This window comes from Eumetopias jubatus, unplaced genomic scaffold (assembly GCF_037043125.1).
Source record: "Eumetopias jubatus isolate StellerSeaLion01/CBP00866 unplaced genomic scaffold, mEumJub1_p1.0 scaffold_3, whole genome shotgun sequence".
In the NCBI taxonomy this organism is placed as follows: Eukaryota; Metazoa; Chordata; class Mammalia; order Carnivora; family Otariidae; genus Eumetopias; species Eumetopias jubatus.
The window spans coordinates 53766309-53780702 of NW_028274809.1; the positions used below are offsets into that span (position 1 = coordinate 53766309).

The 14394-nt window shown below is 37.6% G+C and overlaps 1 protein-coding gene across 4 annotated transcripts in view; it reads left to right on the forward strand.

Moving 5' to 3' along the window:
- ZNF385B (zinc finger protein 385B) overlaps window positions 1-14394 on the forward strand; it is a 302554-nt gene that overhangs the window by 241872 nt on the left and 46288 nt on the right. For all 4 annotated transcript variants that reach the window (XM_028125130.2, XM_028125138.2, XM_028125142.2 and 1 more), the window contains one exon: window positions 2833-2943. In XM_028125130.2, coding sequence (XP_027980931.1) covers window positions 2833-2943 — 111 coding nt within the window. The remainder of the gene's footprint in view (window positions 1-2832; window positions 2944-14394) is intronic.

Below are 14394 nucleotides of genomic sequence, written 5' to 3' on the forward strand. Positions count from 1 at the left end.
TATTTCTTATATTCCACATATGAGTGAGATCATATGATAATTGTCTTTCTCTGATGGACTTATTTCACTCAGCATAATACCCTCCAGTTCCATCCACATCAATGTAAATGGTAAGTATTCATCCTTTTTGATGGCTATCTATCTATCTATCTATCTATCTATCTATCTATCTATTTATCTATATATATACATCTTTATCACATATTCTTTATATATATATATATATATATATATATATATATGTATATACCCCACATCTTCTTTATCCAGTCCTCTGTTGATGTACATCTCAGCTCTTTCCACAGTTTGGCTGTTGTGGACATTGTTGCTATGGATATTGGGGTGCAGGTGCCCCTTGAGATCACTACATTTTTTTCCATTGGGTAAATACCTAGTAGTGCAATTCCTGGGTCGTAGGATAGCTCTATTTTTAACTTCTTGAGTAATCTCCATACAGTTTTCCAGAGTGACTGCACCAGTTTACATTCCCACCAACAGTATAAAAGGGTTCCCCTTTCTCTGCATCCTCATCAACATTTGTTGTTTCCCGACTTGATAATTTTAGCCATTCTGACTGGTGCGAGGTGGTATCTCATTGTGGTTTTGTTGTATTTCCCTGATGGCAAGTGACGTGGAGCATTTTTTCATGTGTCTGTTGGCCATTTGGATGTCTTCTTTGGACAAATGTCTGTTCATGTTTTCTGCCCATTACTTGACTGGATTCTTTGTTTTTCTGGTGTTGACTTTGATAAGTTCTTTATAGATCTTGGATTCTAGCCCTTTATCTGATATGTCATTTGCATATATCTTCTCCCATTCCGTAGGTTGTCTTTTACTTTTGTCAACTGTTTCCTTTGCTGTGCAAAAGCTTTTTATCTTGATGGAGTCCCAATAGTTCATTTTTGCTTTTGTTTCCCTTGCCTTTGTAGACATGTCTAGCAAGAAGTTGCTGCGGCTAAGGTCAAAGAGGTTGCTGCCTGTGTTCTTCTCTAGGATTTTGATAGATTCCTGTCTCACGTTTAGGTCTTTCCTCCATTTTGAGTCTATTTTTATGTGTGGTGTAAGGAAATGGTCTAGTTTCATTCTTCTGCATGTGGCTGTCCAATTTTCCCAACACCATTTGTTGAAGAGACTGTCCTTTTTCCATTGGATATTCTTTCCTGCTTTGTCGAAGCTTAGTTGACCGTAGAGTTGAGGAGCCATTTCTGGGTTCTCTATTCTGTTCCATTGATCTATGTGTCTGTTTTTGTGCCAGTACCATGCTGACTTGATGATTACAGCTTTGTAATATACCTTGAAGTCTGGCATTGTGATGCCACCCCCTTTGGTTTTCGTTTTCAACATTCCTCTGGCTATTCGGTGTCTTTTCTGGTTCCAAACAAATTTTAGGATTATTTGTTCCAGCTCTGAGAAAAATGTCAAAGGTATTTTAATAGGGATTACATTAAATGTGTAGATTGCTCTGGGTAGCATAAACATTTTAACAATATTTATTCTTCCAATCCATGAGCATGGAATATTTTTCCATTTCTTTGTGTCTTCCTCAATTTCTTTCATAAATGTTCTGTAGTTTTTAGAGTATACATCCTTTACGTCTTTGGTTAGGTTTATTCCTAGGTATCCTCTGGGTTTTGGTGCAATTGTAAATGGGATCAGCTCCTTAATTTCTCTGTCTTCTGTCTCATTGTTAGTGTATAGTAATGCAACTGATTTCTGTGCATTGATTTTATATCCTGCCGTGTTGCTGAATTGCTGTGTGAGTTCTAGCAATTTTGGGGTGGAGTCTTTTGGGTTTTCCACATAGAGTATTATGTCATCTGCGAAGAATGAGAGTTTGACTTCTTCTTTGCCAATTTGAATGCCTTTTATTTCTTTCTGTTGTCTGATTATAAAAGAAAGGATAAGAACCATATGATCCTCTCAATTGTTGCAGAAAAAGCATTTGACAAAACACAATAGAGTGAGCAATAGAGTGGCTAAAATCTTTTCTTGATTAAAACTCTCCACAGTGTAGGGATAAAGGGAGCATACTTCAATATCTTAAAAGCCATCTATGAAAAGCCCACAGCAAATATTCTCTGTGGGAAAAACTGAGAGCTTTTCCCCTAAGGTCAGGAACACGACAGGGATGCCCACTCTCACCACTGTTGTTCAACATAGTACTAGAAGTCTAGCCTCAGCAATCAGACAACAAAAAGTCAAAACTTTACTTGCTCAATATCTAGACAAAGGTTGCATGTTAATCAATCTGCTATGGGTTTTTGAGTGTACAATTGTGACATGCATTTCAAGTAAGATGGATTTCAATTTATAGTGCATGAAACATAATAAATTATTTTAAAATAAAGATCAGTAGTTTCTATGTTGTGATATGAGCCTGTCATTTATAACTTTGCCATAAATCAAAAATTGAGAAACTGAAATATATGTGTAATAACTGTCATAGGTTATTTCAGACCATCTTACATATCATCACCTCATATAGGGAAAACATTAACAAGTGAATTTGCACCCTGACCTTTGGATTTTAAGTTTTCTTGTTTTATGATTCTTTCAGGTTTTTTCAAGGTTCCTTATATAGGTATAAGATTTCTTGAGATGATGTGATTCTCCTGTGATTTGGCGGGGGGGGCGGTGTATTTCAAACCAGTTTTTTGTTCTTGTTTTTAATTCCTGGAAACAAATACCTCATTATTGAATAAGATTCTTTATTATCCCTCTTTGGGAGCTAAAATTTAAAACCTTAAGGAATAATACAGCTACTTTTACGTGCTCATCCTACTGTCTATCCTTTGAAGCTGTACACTGACTATTTTATCATTTGCTCTTCAGATGGATCCTGTGCAAAAAGCAGTCATTAACCACACTTTTGGAGTATCCATTCCCCCAAAGAAGAAACAAGTTATTTCTTGTAATGTCTGTCAGCTTCGCTTTAATTCGGATGTGAGTATCACCTTTTCCATTGCTCTCTGTAGTCTGTCAAGCTGAAAGTCTGATTGTTCTGAATATGTACATCTCTTCATATTTACATAGCCTCCAGCAGCCACTCCCATTGGTGGCCGACTTACTTCAGTGTGCCAGATTTTCCAGGGATTCAGATTCAGCATTAGAAACTTGAGCAATAGAGTGGCTAATATCAAAAATCAAGAATTCCTCTATGTAATCAATCTCACCCATATCATTTTATGCTTAATCTTGCCAATGATATTTACTTTTCAAAAATTGCTAAATAGCAGGAAATATTTTTTAAAAGTTTAAAATGCAATGAATGCTGAAGAAAACTATTGCTATTTCTCTTTATAACAAGTGTCACATTTCATGTGTGTATGCCAAATCATATTAAATACCTGAGGGAATAATTTATTACACAATTTATATTTCCCCAGAACATGGAAATGCAGGGAAACTCTTACAAATTATTTTATCTGGCCAGCATAACCATCATGCTAAAAAAGATAACAAGAAAAGGGTATAAATCATTTATTAAAGTAGAGTTTTAAATGTAGGAGTAAGATAACATGAAATTAAAATAAATAATATTAGAATGTTTGTAATACTCAATTACCAAGTAAAGCCAATGACCGATGCAAATCTGAATCTGGAGCTATATATTGTATGTGTTATTTCCTGAGTTACTCCACCTCAGAAGCCATCTTCCAAAGAACATGTTCCAGGACTCATGTTTTTTTGCAAATACTAAAACAATAAACACTCCTGTTTGCATATATCAGTAAATGTTTTGATAGTTCTACATAGGAAACATAATAAAAATTATAGTCATTGGAAAAGAGTGTTTTTATCATGTTTAACATGATTTGTAGAAGTATATTTAATGCAATTTCCATCAAAAGTCCAGTGAATTTTTTTGGCACTTGATAAAATCTTTCTAAACTCCCTATTCAAGAATTAAAGTGTTCCTTAAAAAACTGAGAAATATATGGTATCAATTCATTCAAAGTCTCAACATTGCCAGCTGTCCCCAGATTCATCTACAGACCCTGCACAATTCCAATCAAAATCCCAGAAAGCATTTTTGTAGAAAATGCCAAGCTATTTATTAAATTACATAGAAAAGAAAAACCCTAGACTAGCCAAAGCTTTTTTTTTTAAAGAACAAATTTTAAGGACCTTACTCCTTGATTTCAATAATTACCTTAAAAACTACAGCGATCAAGACTGTAATATTGGTGAAAGAATAGTAGATACGTTGATCAGTGGAACAGAATAGAGTCCAGAAATAGACCTAAAGCTATATGGTCAGTCGATCTACAGCAAAGTTGCAGTGACAATTCAATGGAGAAAGGTTAATCTTTGCAACAAATAAGTGTAATTGGATAACCACATGTAAATTTAGAAAAAGTACCTTGACGGCTGTTTCACACAAAATTCCAAAATTAACTCAAATGGATTATTTTTTTTTAAGATTTTATTTATTTGACAGAGAGAGCAAGAGAGGAGAAGCAGGGGGAACAGTAGAGGGAGAGGGAGAAGCAGGCTCTCCGCCAAGCAGGGGGCTCAGGGCTGGGCTCGATCCCAGGGCCCTGAGATCATGACCTGACCCGAAGGCAGACACTTAACCATCTGAGCCACCCAGGCGCCCCTCAAATGGATTATATATATAACTATAAACTGAAAAGTAAAAAACTTCAAGAAGAAAACACAGGAAGAACTCTATGTGACCTTGAATTAGGCAAAAGATTTCTTAGGAAACAAAAAGTATGAACTATAGGGGCACCTGGGTGGCTCAGTCTGTTAAGCATCCAACTCTAGATTTTGGCTCAGGTCATGACCCAGGGTCATGGGATCGAGCCCCACATTGGGCTCTGGCTCAATGTGGAGTCTGCCTGTCCCTCTTCCCCACCCCCTCAAATTAATTAATTAATTGATTAATTAATTAATTAAAATCTTTTTTAAAAGTATGAACTATAAAAATATTGATATATTAGACATCATCAAAATTAAAAACTTCTCTTCAAATGACACTGTTATACTGTTAAGAAAATGAAAAGAAAAGTTACAGACTAGGAGAAAATAATATAAAACATATGTCTTATATACAAAATATTTAAATAACTTACAACTCAATAATTAATAATAAGTGGGCAAATGATTTGAAGAGGCATTTTACCAAAGAAGAAAAATGAATGACAAATAAATATGCAAAACAGTGTTCAATATCATTAGCCATTAAGGAAGTGCAGGCCACAATTAGATACCCCTCCACCTATTAAAATGATGGAAATTAAACAAATTGCTAATACCAAGTGACAAGGATGAAGGGCAACTGGAACTCTCATTTGTTGTTGGTACAAATACAAAATGGTGCAGGGACTTTGGAAAATGGTTTAATAGTTATTTGTAAGAAATTTTTAGGAAGTTTAGATACATTTTCCATACAACCCAGCAATCCAGCTTTTAGGTATTTATCTAGGAGAAATGAAAACTTATATTTGTACATACGTGTCACTTATAAAGCTACTGCTTTATGCATAATTGCCTCAAACTGGAATTGACCCAAATGTCTATCAACTGATGAGTGGATCAACAAACAAAATATAGTCATACAATGGAATACTGCTTAGCAATAAAAGAAATAATGTACTGATAACATCCTACACAATGGGAGAATCTCAAAGACAGTATGCTAAATGAAAGAAATTGGACGCAAAGACTATGTACTATATGATTTTGCTTATATAACTTTCTGCAAAAGACAAAACTATGGAAGCAGAAATCAGATCAGTAGTGAACAAGGCCTGAGGGTGAAGTTAGGGAATCAACTACAAAGGGCGTAAGGGGTATGAGGGAGCTTTTTCAAGCGATGAAAATATTCTATATCTTCATTTTTGTGGTGGTGACACAACTGTTTTTGTTTTTCAAAATTCATACAACTAAATACCTCAAAAGGAATTTTACTTACATAAAGTATACCTCAGTAACCCTGACTAGAAAAAAAAATCAGCATGATAGGAGCCATGAAATATTTTGTAAGTAGAAGACTAATTAATGGTAGAGACATACATACTAACTAAATTGAGCTACAATATTACTACTCAATTTAAGGTATAATAATTAAAGAACTTTTACAAGAAAAGACAGAATAATAAATGCTAGAATAGATCCAAGTATATTTAATAGTTTTGCATAGTTTTTATCCAAATTTCTACAGTCATATAGCAAGTCTTCTGCTCTATATTTTTATGAGTCCATACATTGAGAAGCCATGCAGTATAGAATCTTGGATTAAGAGTCCCTGAAGGTGATTTAAATACTAATTTTGAACTTGATAAATCACTTCACCACCGTGGGCCTCAGTTTCCTCTTCTGTTATAACCTAAAATAGACTACATGATCTTTGAGAGGACCATTCCAGCTCTATGATTAAATCATTTCCATGGCATTTCTGTTAGAAGGAACACTACATTGGGCACCTGGGTGGCTCAGTTGGTTAAGCGACTGCCTTCGGCTCAGGTCATGATCCTGGAGTCCCAGGATCGAGTCCTGCATCGGGCTCCCTGCTCAGCGGGGAGTCTGCTTCTCCCTCTGACCCTCCCCCCTCTCATGTGCTCTCTCTCTCTCTCATTCTCTCTCTCAAATAGATAAATAAAATCTTTAAAAACAAAAAATAAAAAAAATAAGGAACACTACATCAAAAAAAATTAATTAATTAAAAAAAAAAAAGGACAGGGTATACAGCAATTGCCCTACTAGGTATTTACCCAAAGATACAAATGTAGTGATCCAAAGGGGCACCTGCACCCCAGTGTTTATAGCAGCAATGTCCACAATAGCCAAACCAGAGAAAGAACCCAGATGTCCATTGACAAATGAATGGATAAAGAAGATGTGGTATACACACACACACACACACACACACACACACACACACACACACACTAGAATACTACTCAGCCATCAAAAAAATGAAATCTTGCCATTTGCAACAGATGGAACTAGAGGGTATTATGCTAAGCAAAATAAGTCCATCAGAGAAAGACAAGTATCATATGATCTCACTCGTATGTGGAATTTAAGAAACAAAACAGAGGGTCATAGGGGAAGAGAGGAAAAAAATAAAACAAGACGAAATCAGAGAAGGAGACAAACCATAAGAGACTCTTCATCATAAGAAACAAACTGAGAGTTCCTGGAGGGGAGGGAGTTTGAGGGCTGGGGCAACTGGGGGATGGACATTAAAGAGGGAACGTGATGTAATGAGCACTGGGTATTATATATGATGGATGAATCACTGACCTCTACCTCTGAAACCATCAATACATTATATGTTAATTGAATTTAAGTTAAAAAATTTAAAAATAAATAAATAATTGAATTTAAGTTAAAAATTTATAAATAAATAAATAAATGAAGGACAAGGTATTATTACCTCCACCTTACAGGTGGAATAAGTAAGACCCAAAAAGAATGACCAAGAGTTTTGTTTTTCATTTGTGTCAGGGTTGGGTTATGGGGAGGTGTGCCGGCCTTCTGTCTGTGCCCCAGAATCGCTCAGGAGTAGGTTCACCTTTGACCTGAGTTTCATTTGATGTCAGTGGTTTTCTTTGTATTTACTAACAGGGACGTGGAGAAATGTACACAGGTGAGCATGTGACCGCCAGCCTCCTTGTCACCGCTCAAAATTTCTGTTGATAATGGAGAAAGAAATTAAATTTCTCAGTCATGCTTAGACTCTGTGCAGTAAAGCCACAAAGTCTGGATGGCAAATTCACAAGTGTGACATATACATGTTTTCAGTGTTTAGTAATGGTGCTATAATCTGCACAGCTGAGCTCTGAAACTGAGCATTTTTTTATTTGGGGGAGAGTTTATTATTTTATAATTACCCTATTTACATTTTAATGTAAGAATTAAGAAGATGCTCATCCTTATTTTCTTTAATAACATTTCTAAATCAGCCTGAGACTGAATTGGCTTCACTCTTCAGTGTAGAAAATATGTTTATTGAAAAATCTGGAAGGCAGATTTGCACAGTAAACAGACTGCGTTCCGCAGTTCTCCATTAGCCGTGTAAAATGTACCGGGGCTGGCTTCATGCATTAAAATTCAATGTGACCTAGTTTAAGTGTCCCGTAGCCCCCTTTGTCCAGCTTTTACCATCTCAGTAGAACTCCACTGTTGGAAAGCAAAAGGCTACAGTTTTATTTACACAATATACTGTTATGCAAATGAGCAAGCATTAATCAGAAACATTTCCCAAATGAACCTTTACAAATTAACACTATTAACTTTGCCAGGGGCAGGCACTGCAGTCCAGGAATAGTATGTCTTTCCAACTGAGTCCCAGACATTTGCACAAATTTGTGCAGCACCCAAATCCCTAGTTTCTTCTTGGCCACCTTTTTTTCCCTAAATGGCGTAAGCTCAGCACTGAGTGAGGTTGTCCTAAGCCTGAATGCCCCTTTCTTCTCCAACAAATGAGTACACTGCAACTATAGTGGGCTCATAAACTGATAAACCTAAATCTGAATCTTTACTCTTCAGCTGGGAAATGCATTTCTAGAGATAAGCCTTGCCAGGGAAATAGGTCTATATCTTGTTCTGTACTTGGCCTTAAAAAAGACTCAAAACTACTGGGCTTTCAGGTTTCATGTGAAAAGACCAGAAACAAGAGCTAACGTAGACTTCTAAAATATTTTTTGAGGCTAATGTTTCTCTTTTTGGCTAGGTTGAAAGTTGGCAGATCCCAAATATTTTCTGATTTGCGTATTAATTTCAGTTCTTTGGATGATCGTAGCAGAAGAATAAAGGAAACTGATCCTTAAACAGATCTTACACAAAATCAGGGCAACTTGATTTAAAAATAGAGATGATCTCCTTTTATTATTATTATCTCAGAACACGGTTAATCATAAATACCCTTAATATACTACTGGGTCCTTTATGCTTTGTAGGCAAATCGAAACAAGAGGATAATGATCTTTTTAATCAAGTTTTATGTACTCTAATTTAGGAATTGACCCTGAAATTTTGATACTCAGCATTAATACCACAATTGATTAAGCATGAGATGCAGTGTCCCTAATTGCTGACCCCACAGGCTTTCATTACTCATTTGGAGCTAACCCATTTGATGTTCCAAATTTACAGTATTACCTTTGAAGAGCACTATAAACTTCGAATCACTTACAGTTCGCATTTCTTTATTTTATCTTATGTGGTGGTTTCTCTAGGCTTTTAATTCTGTTGTGTTGTTCTTTGTCTTTGTTTCGGTTTTTGGACGTTGGTTATCCAAATAGCTCTACCTCTCATTTTAGCCCACTGGTCTTTTTGCTGTGTTCTATTTCCTCATGTCTCAAGGCCTAAACAAATGACCTCATGTCATCTCATTGATTTCAGTTGGACTACGTACAAATGGACAGGAAATTAAGGGTTTGCTTAGAAGTTAAAAATGTCAGGTTGACCAGCCATTTGTGTGAACATTCGGGTCGGTGACCTGACTCCCCTATTCTTGACTGTAAATCTGTCTGAAATTTCAGGATGTGCAGTCATTCAGCGTTCCCCTCAATTCCCCCAGGACTGCACTTGGTGTGTGACCGGTATGCCGGCTCGGCCTTTCCTCGGCCTTCCGCATCCTTGTCTTCTGAGCAATTTTCCTTTGGATAAGGTTATTTAAGTACGCCCTCCTGGTTCTTTCGACCTCTCTCTCTTTTATTTTAATCTTATGTCCATTTCCTGATTTCTTCAGCAGCTCACAGAGTGCGATATAAATTATCTGTCTTGCATAAATAAACTGCCCCCATCCACCATCTGCCACTTCAGAGGCTTTAACGGGGGTTCTGCTAGAAGCCCCGGCGTCCTCCATCATCCAGCAGAGATTTCAGCAGTCATGAGATTAGGGAGAAAGCCACAGCTCTGGGTCCCACGTAAATGCCCCTTCCGTGTGCTCTCAGCCAAGCCCCCATCCCCTTTGGCCACCGGGCTTCACTCCACCTCTCCACCAGCTGCCGTGGGCTAGCAAGTCCCTGTAGCAGCTGCCCTACCTTCCCAGGGAAGGCCTGAGCGCCAGCAAACAGAAACCGATGTCCCCTGCAGCACAAGCGGAAGAGGCACTCAGCCGCAAGGGCAGCTACTCTCTTTTTCTGAAGGAGCAAGCTCTTCAGGAGTCGCCATATCTCATTCTTCCAGGGGATTCCACTTTTGCTACTGGCTGCCTAGTGCTTGCTTTTAACTCCAGAAAGCCTGTCCATGAGTTATCGGTGTTCCCCTTTGCTTGTCAGAATAGGTTCTCTTCTACTAACAACTGCATTCCTCCTTCCTTTGTTCTCTACCTGCTTCCGGCCCCCGCACTCTCCAACCTCTTCTCTTCGTCCCCTTCTTCCTCTTTCTCAGGCACAGAAGTACAACAAATACACTGTTTTCCCTTTCATTCTGGGACATCCGTAGTGCCTTCATGAAACTTGAGGTTTATAACTGGATTCATTGCTTTAAATCCAGAGGTACTTCACTTGAAAAATTATCTAGAAGGTAAAAACAAAAAAGCAAAACCAAACAAACACATTGAGCATATTATTTGAAACTCTAACCGGCATACTGTGTAAAAAGAAATCAGTTTGTCCTGTATTTCCTGAATTCTCAGACATTGCATTTGGTAGTGCATTACCCCAACTGATATCTCAAGGAAAGCTTTGAACATTCTTGTTTCAACATTTGACCCTCCTACATCACCATGGTCCCATACATCTGACGACGACCTACCTGTATTGATTCTGCAGATCAACTGAACCGTTCCTTCCTCCCACCTGTATAGACAACCATTGCCTGCACCCATACACATCTGCTCTATTTCTCTTAAAGCCCTCCACATAGGGACACCTGAGTGGCCCAGTCGGTTAAGCGGCTGCCTTCAGCTCAGGTCATGATCCCACGGTCCTGGGATCGAGTCCCACATCGGGCTCCCTGCTCAGCAGGGAGTCTGCTTCTCCCTCTGCCTGCCGCTTTCCCTGCTTGTGCTCTCTCTCTCTCTTTCTGACAGATAAATAAACAAAATCTTATAACAAAAAAAAGTCCTCCAGATAGCAGCTTTCTTAGCCTATTCATTTATTCTGTTTATATTTATAAATCATATAAATTATATAAATACAATGTATAATTATATATATAATTTGTTGGGTTTTGTTTTAAAGAATTGATGCTGATAAAACGTGAGGGGCAGAGTTTTTTTTTTTTAAAGATTTTATTTATTTATTTGAGAGAGAGAGAATAAGAGATAGAGAGCACGAGATGGAAGAGGGTCAGAGAGAGAGCAGCAGACTCCCTGCCGAGGAGGGAGCCCGATGTGGGACTCGATCCCAGGACTCCAGGATCATGACCTGAGCCAAAGGCAGTCACTTAACCAACTGAGCCACCCAGGCGCCCGGCAGAGTTTTTAAAAGTACCGTGCCTCAGTGGCTAGGTTTTGCTTGTGTTAATAGGGACCTCCCATTCAGAAATGAAATAAGTCAGGGGAGCTGGTCTTCACAGAAGTGAGTTTATGATGAAGGGTTTTGGAGAAAACCATACTTAAACTGAATTCTGCAGCCGATGAGTAAATAAAGAGATGCCAGGGTGATAATAATCTCATTGCTGGGTTGGGACCCGAAAAGCTAGTTGCAAACTTTACAACTATTTGTTATTAAGCAGTACAAATTATTAGATTAATGAATAATTTTGTAAGTTTGAAAAGCCAACTGATTCTCTCAAGAAACAGTTACTGAAGATAGAAGGAATCAATAGCATCAAATAGAAATCTAGAAAATAATAGCCTTTTTTTGTCAAACATTTTACATTTTTCCCATAAATAAGACTATTTATATTGATTCTTAGGTGTGGAGGGTAGCGAAGCAGATAGGAGGTAATTAAAAGTATAAATCTCAGGAGCTTGGGAAGGTAATTCTCTGCTTTGCAGACAGAGCTGACACAATGATGAACATTTTTTGCTTCAACTTGACAGAAATATAGCGTGGTTCTAGGGAAAAGGAACATGCCGAGCTCAAAGTTGTCTTCAATAACTCTGCTTAACAAAACTCTTAACAAAGTATAGTCAGCTTTTTTGAAGCATATAGTAGTTACTTATTAAATTAAAAGAAAAAAAAACTTGCCTCCAGAGTAGGCAGACAATATTACAAAAATGTCAGTCTTTCTCAGCACTTCCTTATTTTAAATGTATATTTGGATAATTTAGAATAGATTCTAAATTCATCGCTGGAGGAAAGACTAGGATAAAAGTGAAGTTTTTTAAAAAAAGGTAAGCATTAGGGGCGCCTGGGTGGCTCAGTCAGTTAAGTGTCCGACTCTTGATTTCGGCTCAGGTCATGATCTCAGGATCCTGGGATTGAGCCCTGAGTCAGGAGAGTCTCCTTGTCCCTCTCCCCCTCGCCCCCCAGCTTGTGCTCGCTCTCTTTCTCTCTCTAAAATAAATAAATAAAAATTTTTTAAGTAAGCATTACGTCTTAAAAAGACTCATCAGATCTTATATTTAACTAATGAGGAAATTATGCAACACAAGTAATTCAAAATTTTTCTGACTTTTCTTAAAATACATAGATGCCTCACATGACATGCTACTTTAGGTATTCATACATGTTCAATAATATTCAAAGTTAGGATGATCAGCCAATATGATGCTGTGAAGAATAACAGCAAGTATGAATGTTACAAGGAAAGTACCAAAAACCACCCCCACATATCAGAATACATTCTTAACAGAAGCCATTTGGTATCTACAATTCACTATCAGTACTACAAGCTTTGGTACATTTCCATTAAGTACAAGTTTGCTGAGCAAATTTTTTTAGAGAACTTTATACATTTTAAAGATTTTATTTATTTATTTATTTATTTATTTATTTGAGAGTGGGAGGGGAGAGAGAGAGAGAGAGAGAGAGCCCACGGGGAGGCGGGGTAGGCACAGGGAGAGGGAGAGAAACCCAGACAGACTCTGGGGTGAGCACAGAACCTGACAAGGGGCTTGATCCCAGGACCTGAGTTCATGACCTGAGCTGAAACCAAGAGTTGGACACTCAAGCAACTCAACCACCCAGGCTCCCCTGGTGAGCAAATATTAATAACACCTTTAAAAAACACTGTGGGACTTCTTTTTTCCTGTGTAAAATCTCTGTGTTAGTAACTCTTGTAGGCAAAAGTAAAAGAATCCTGAAGGCATTTTCGAGTCATTTTGTTGGTGATTTTTGTCATCTAAAGTTCTCTTGCCAGTTGGTTGAGGAAGATTGTTGGAAGGCTTGAGTATTTTCCTTCTTTGCTTGGTATGGATTTTTCTTTAGTTTAGATTGGTTGTGGAATCCTTAACAGAAAGATTGTGTTTCCCTCAATTTTTGTGGTTTGGTATTCTTCAGTTAAAAATTTATTTAACATATAATTAGAAATCAGGTAGAATTTTGAGGCTGAACACCTATAAGTTTCCTAAATAACTAGCTGCTCGTTTAAAGTTTATATTCAGGCTTTATGTAGGACATGTCTGGTTCCCCGTAGCTTGTCTTATATTCTGTATGCCTGTGTGGGCAATGGACTATAAATTTCACAACCTTTACAACAAGAAAAATGTATCACTAATGTAAGACAAAAACAAAACAAAAAAGCTGGATGCAACAAAAAGTAAATTTGTCTACTCCGTTGCTTTCAAGCAAGTGGCTGATTTAATACAGTTCAGAACATCCTGCAAAAGAGGTAACTTTTAGCTACTTTCATCTCTCAAGCAGGAATTTGAATAAAATGTGATATCATTTGCTCTAGAGGCCAAAGAACTTTAGATACTGGTGGGTCAGCATAAAGATCAGTTTTGGGGGGAAAACCTGAATGGAATTTTATGATACATGGGTCAGGTTGAGGGCGGGAGATAATAGCATATGAGGAAGCATTGCTTTAGCCAATTTCTAAAATTTCAAGGTAGGGATCTTTGTTGGAAAAAATAGTGTTGCTGGTTAATGTGACTTCAAGGAGAGTAAAGAAGCGGTGAACTTAGAGACAGAAGAGTGTCAAAATAGTTCCTGCCCAGAAAGGAGGATTTGAGAAATAGAAGACAGTTTCCCCATCCTCATAGACCCAATTATCTTGCTAGGGAAACAAATACACTTAGAAACACCACTAAACTGTATGATGTTAACTGTGGGGTAATATAAATCTAGAAAAGGATTCCAGCACATGGGCTGGAATAACCGCAATCAGAAAGTTAACATTTGATGGATGCCTGTTTTTCTTCCAGGCTCTATAGTAGATACTCTCCCCCTATATTATCTCTGTATTTGCACAGAGGTTCATGGTTCTGAAATTAGGTTCATGAAATTATGGAAAGCTTGAGAGAGGGGCACTTGGGTAGCTCAGATGGTTAAGCGTCTGCCTTTGGCTCAGGTCATGATCTCAGTGTCCTGGGATCGAACT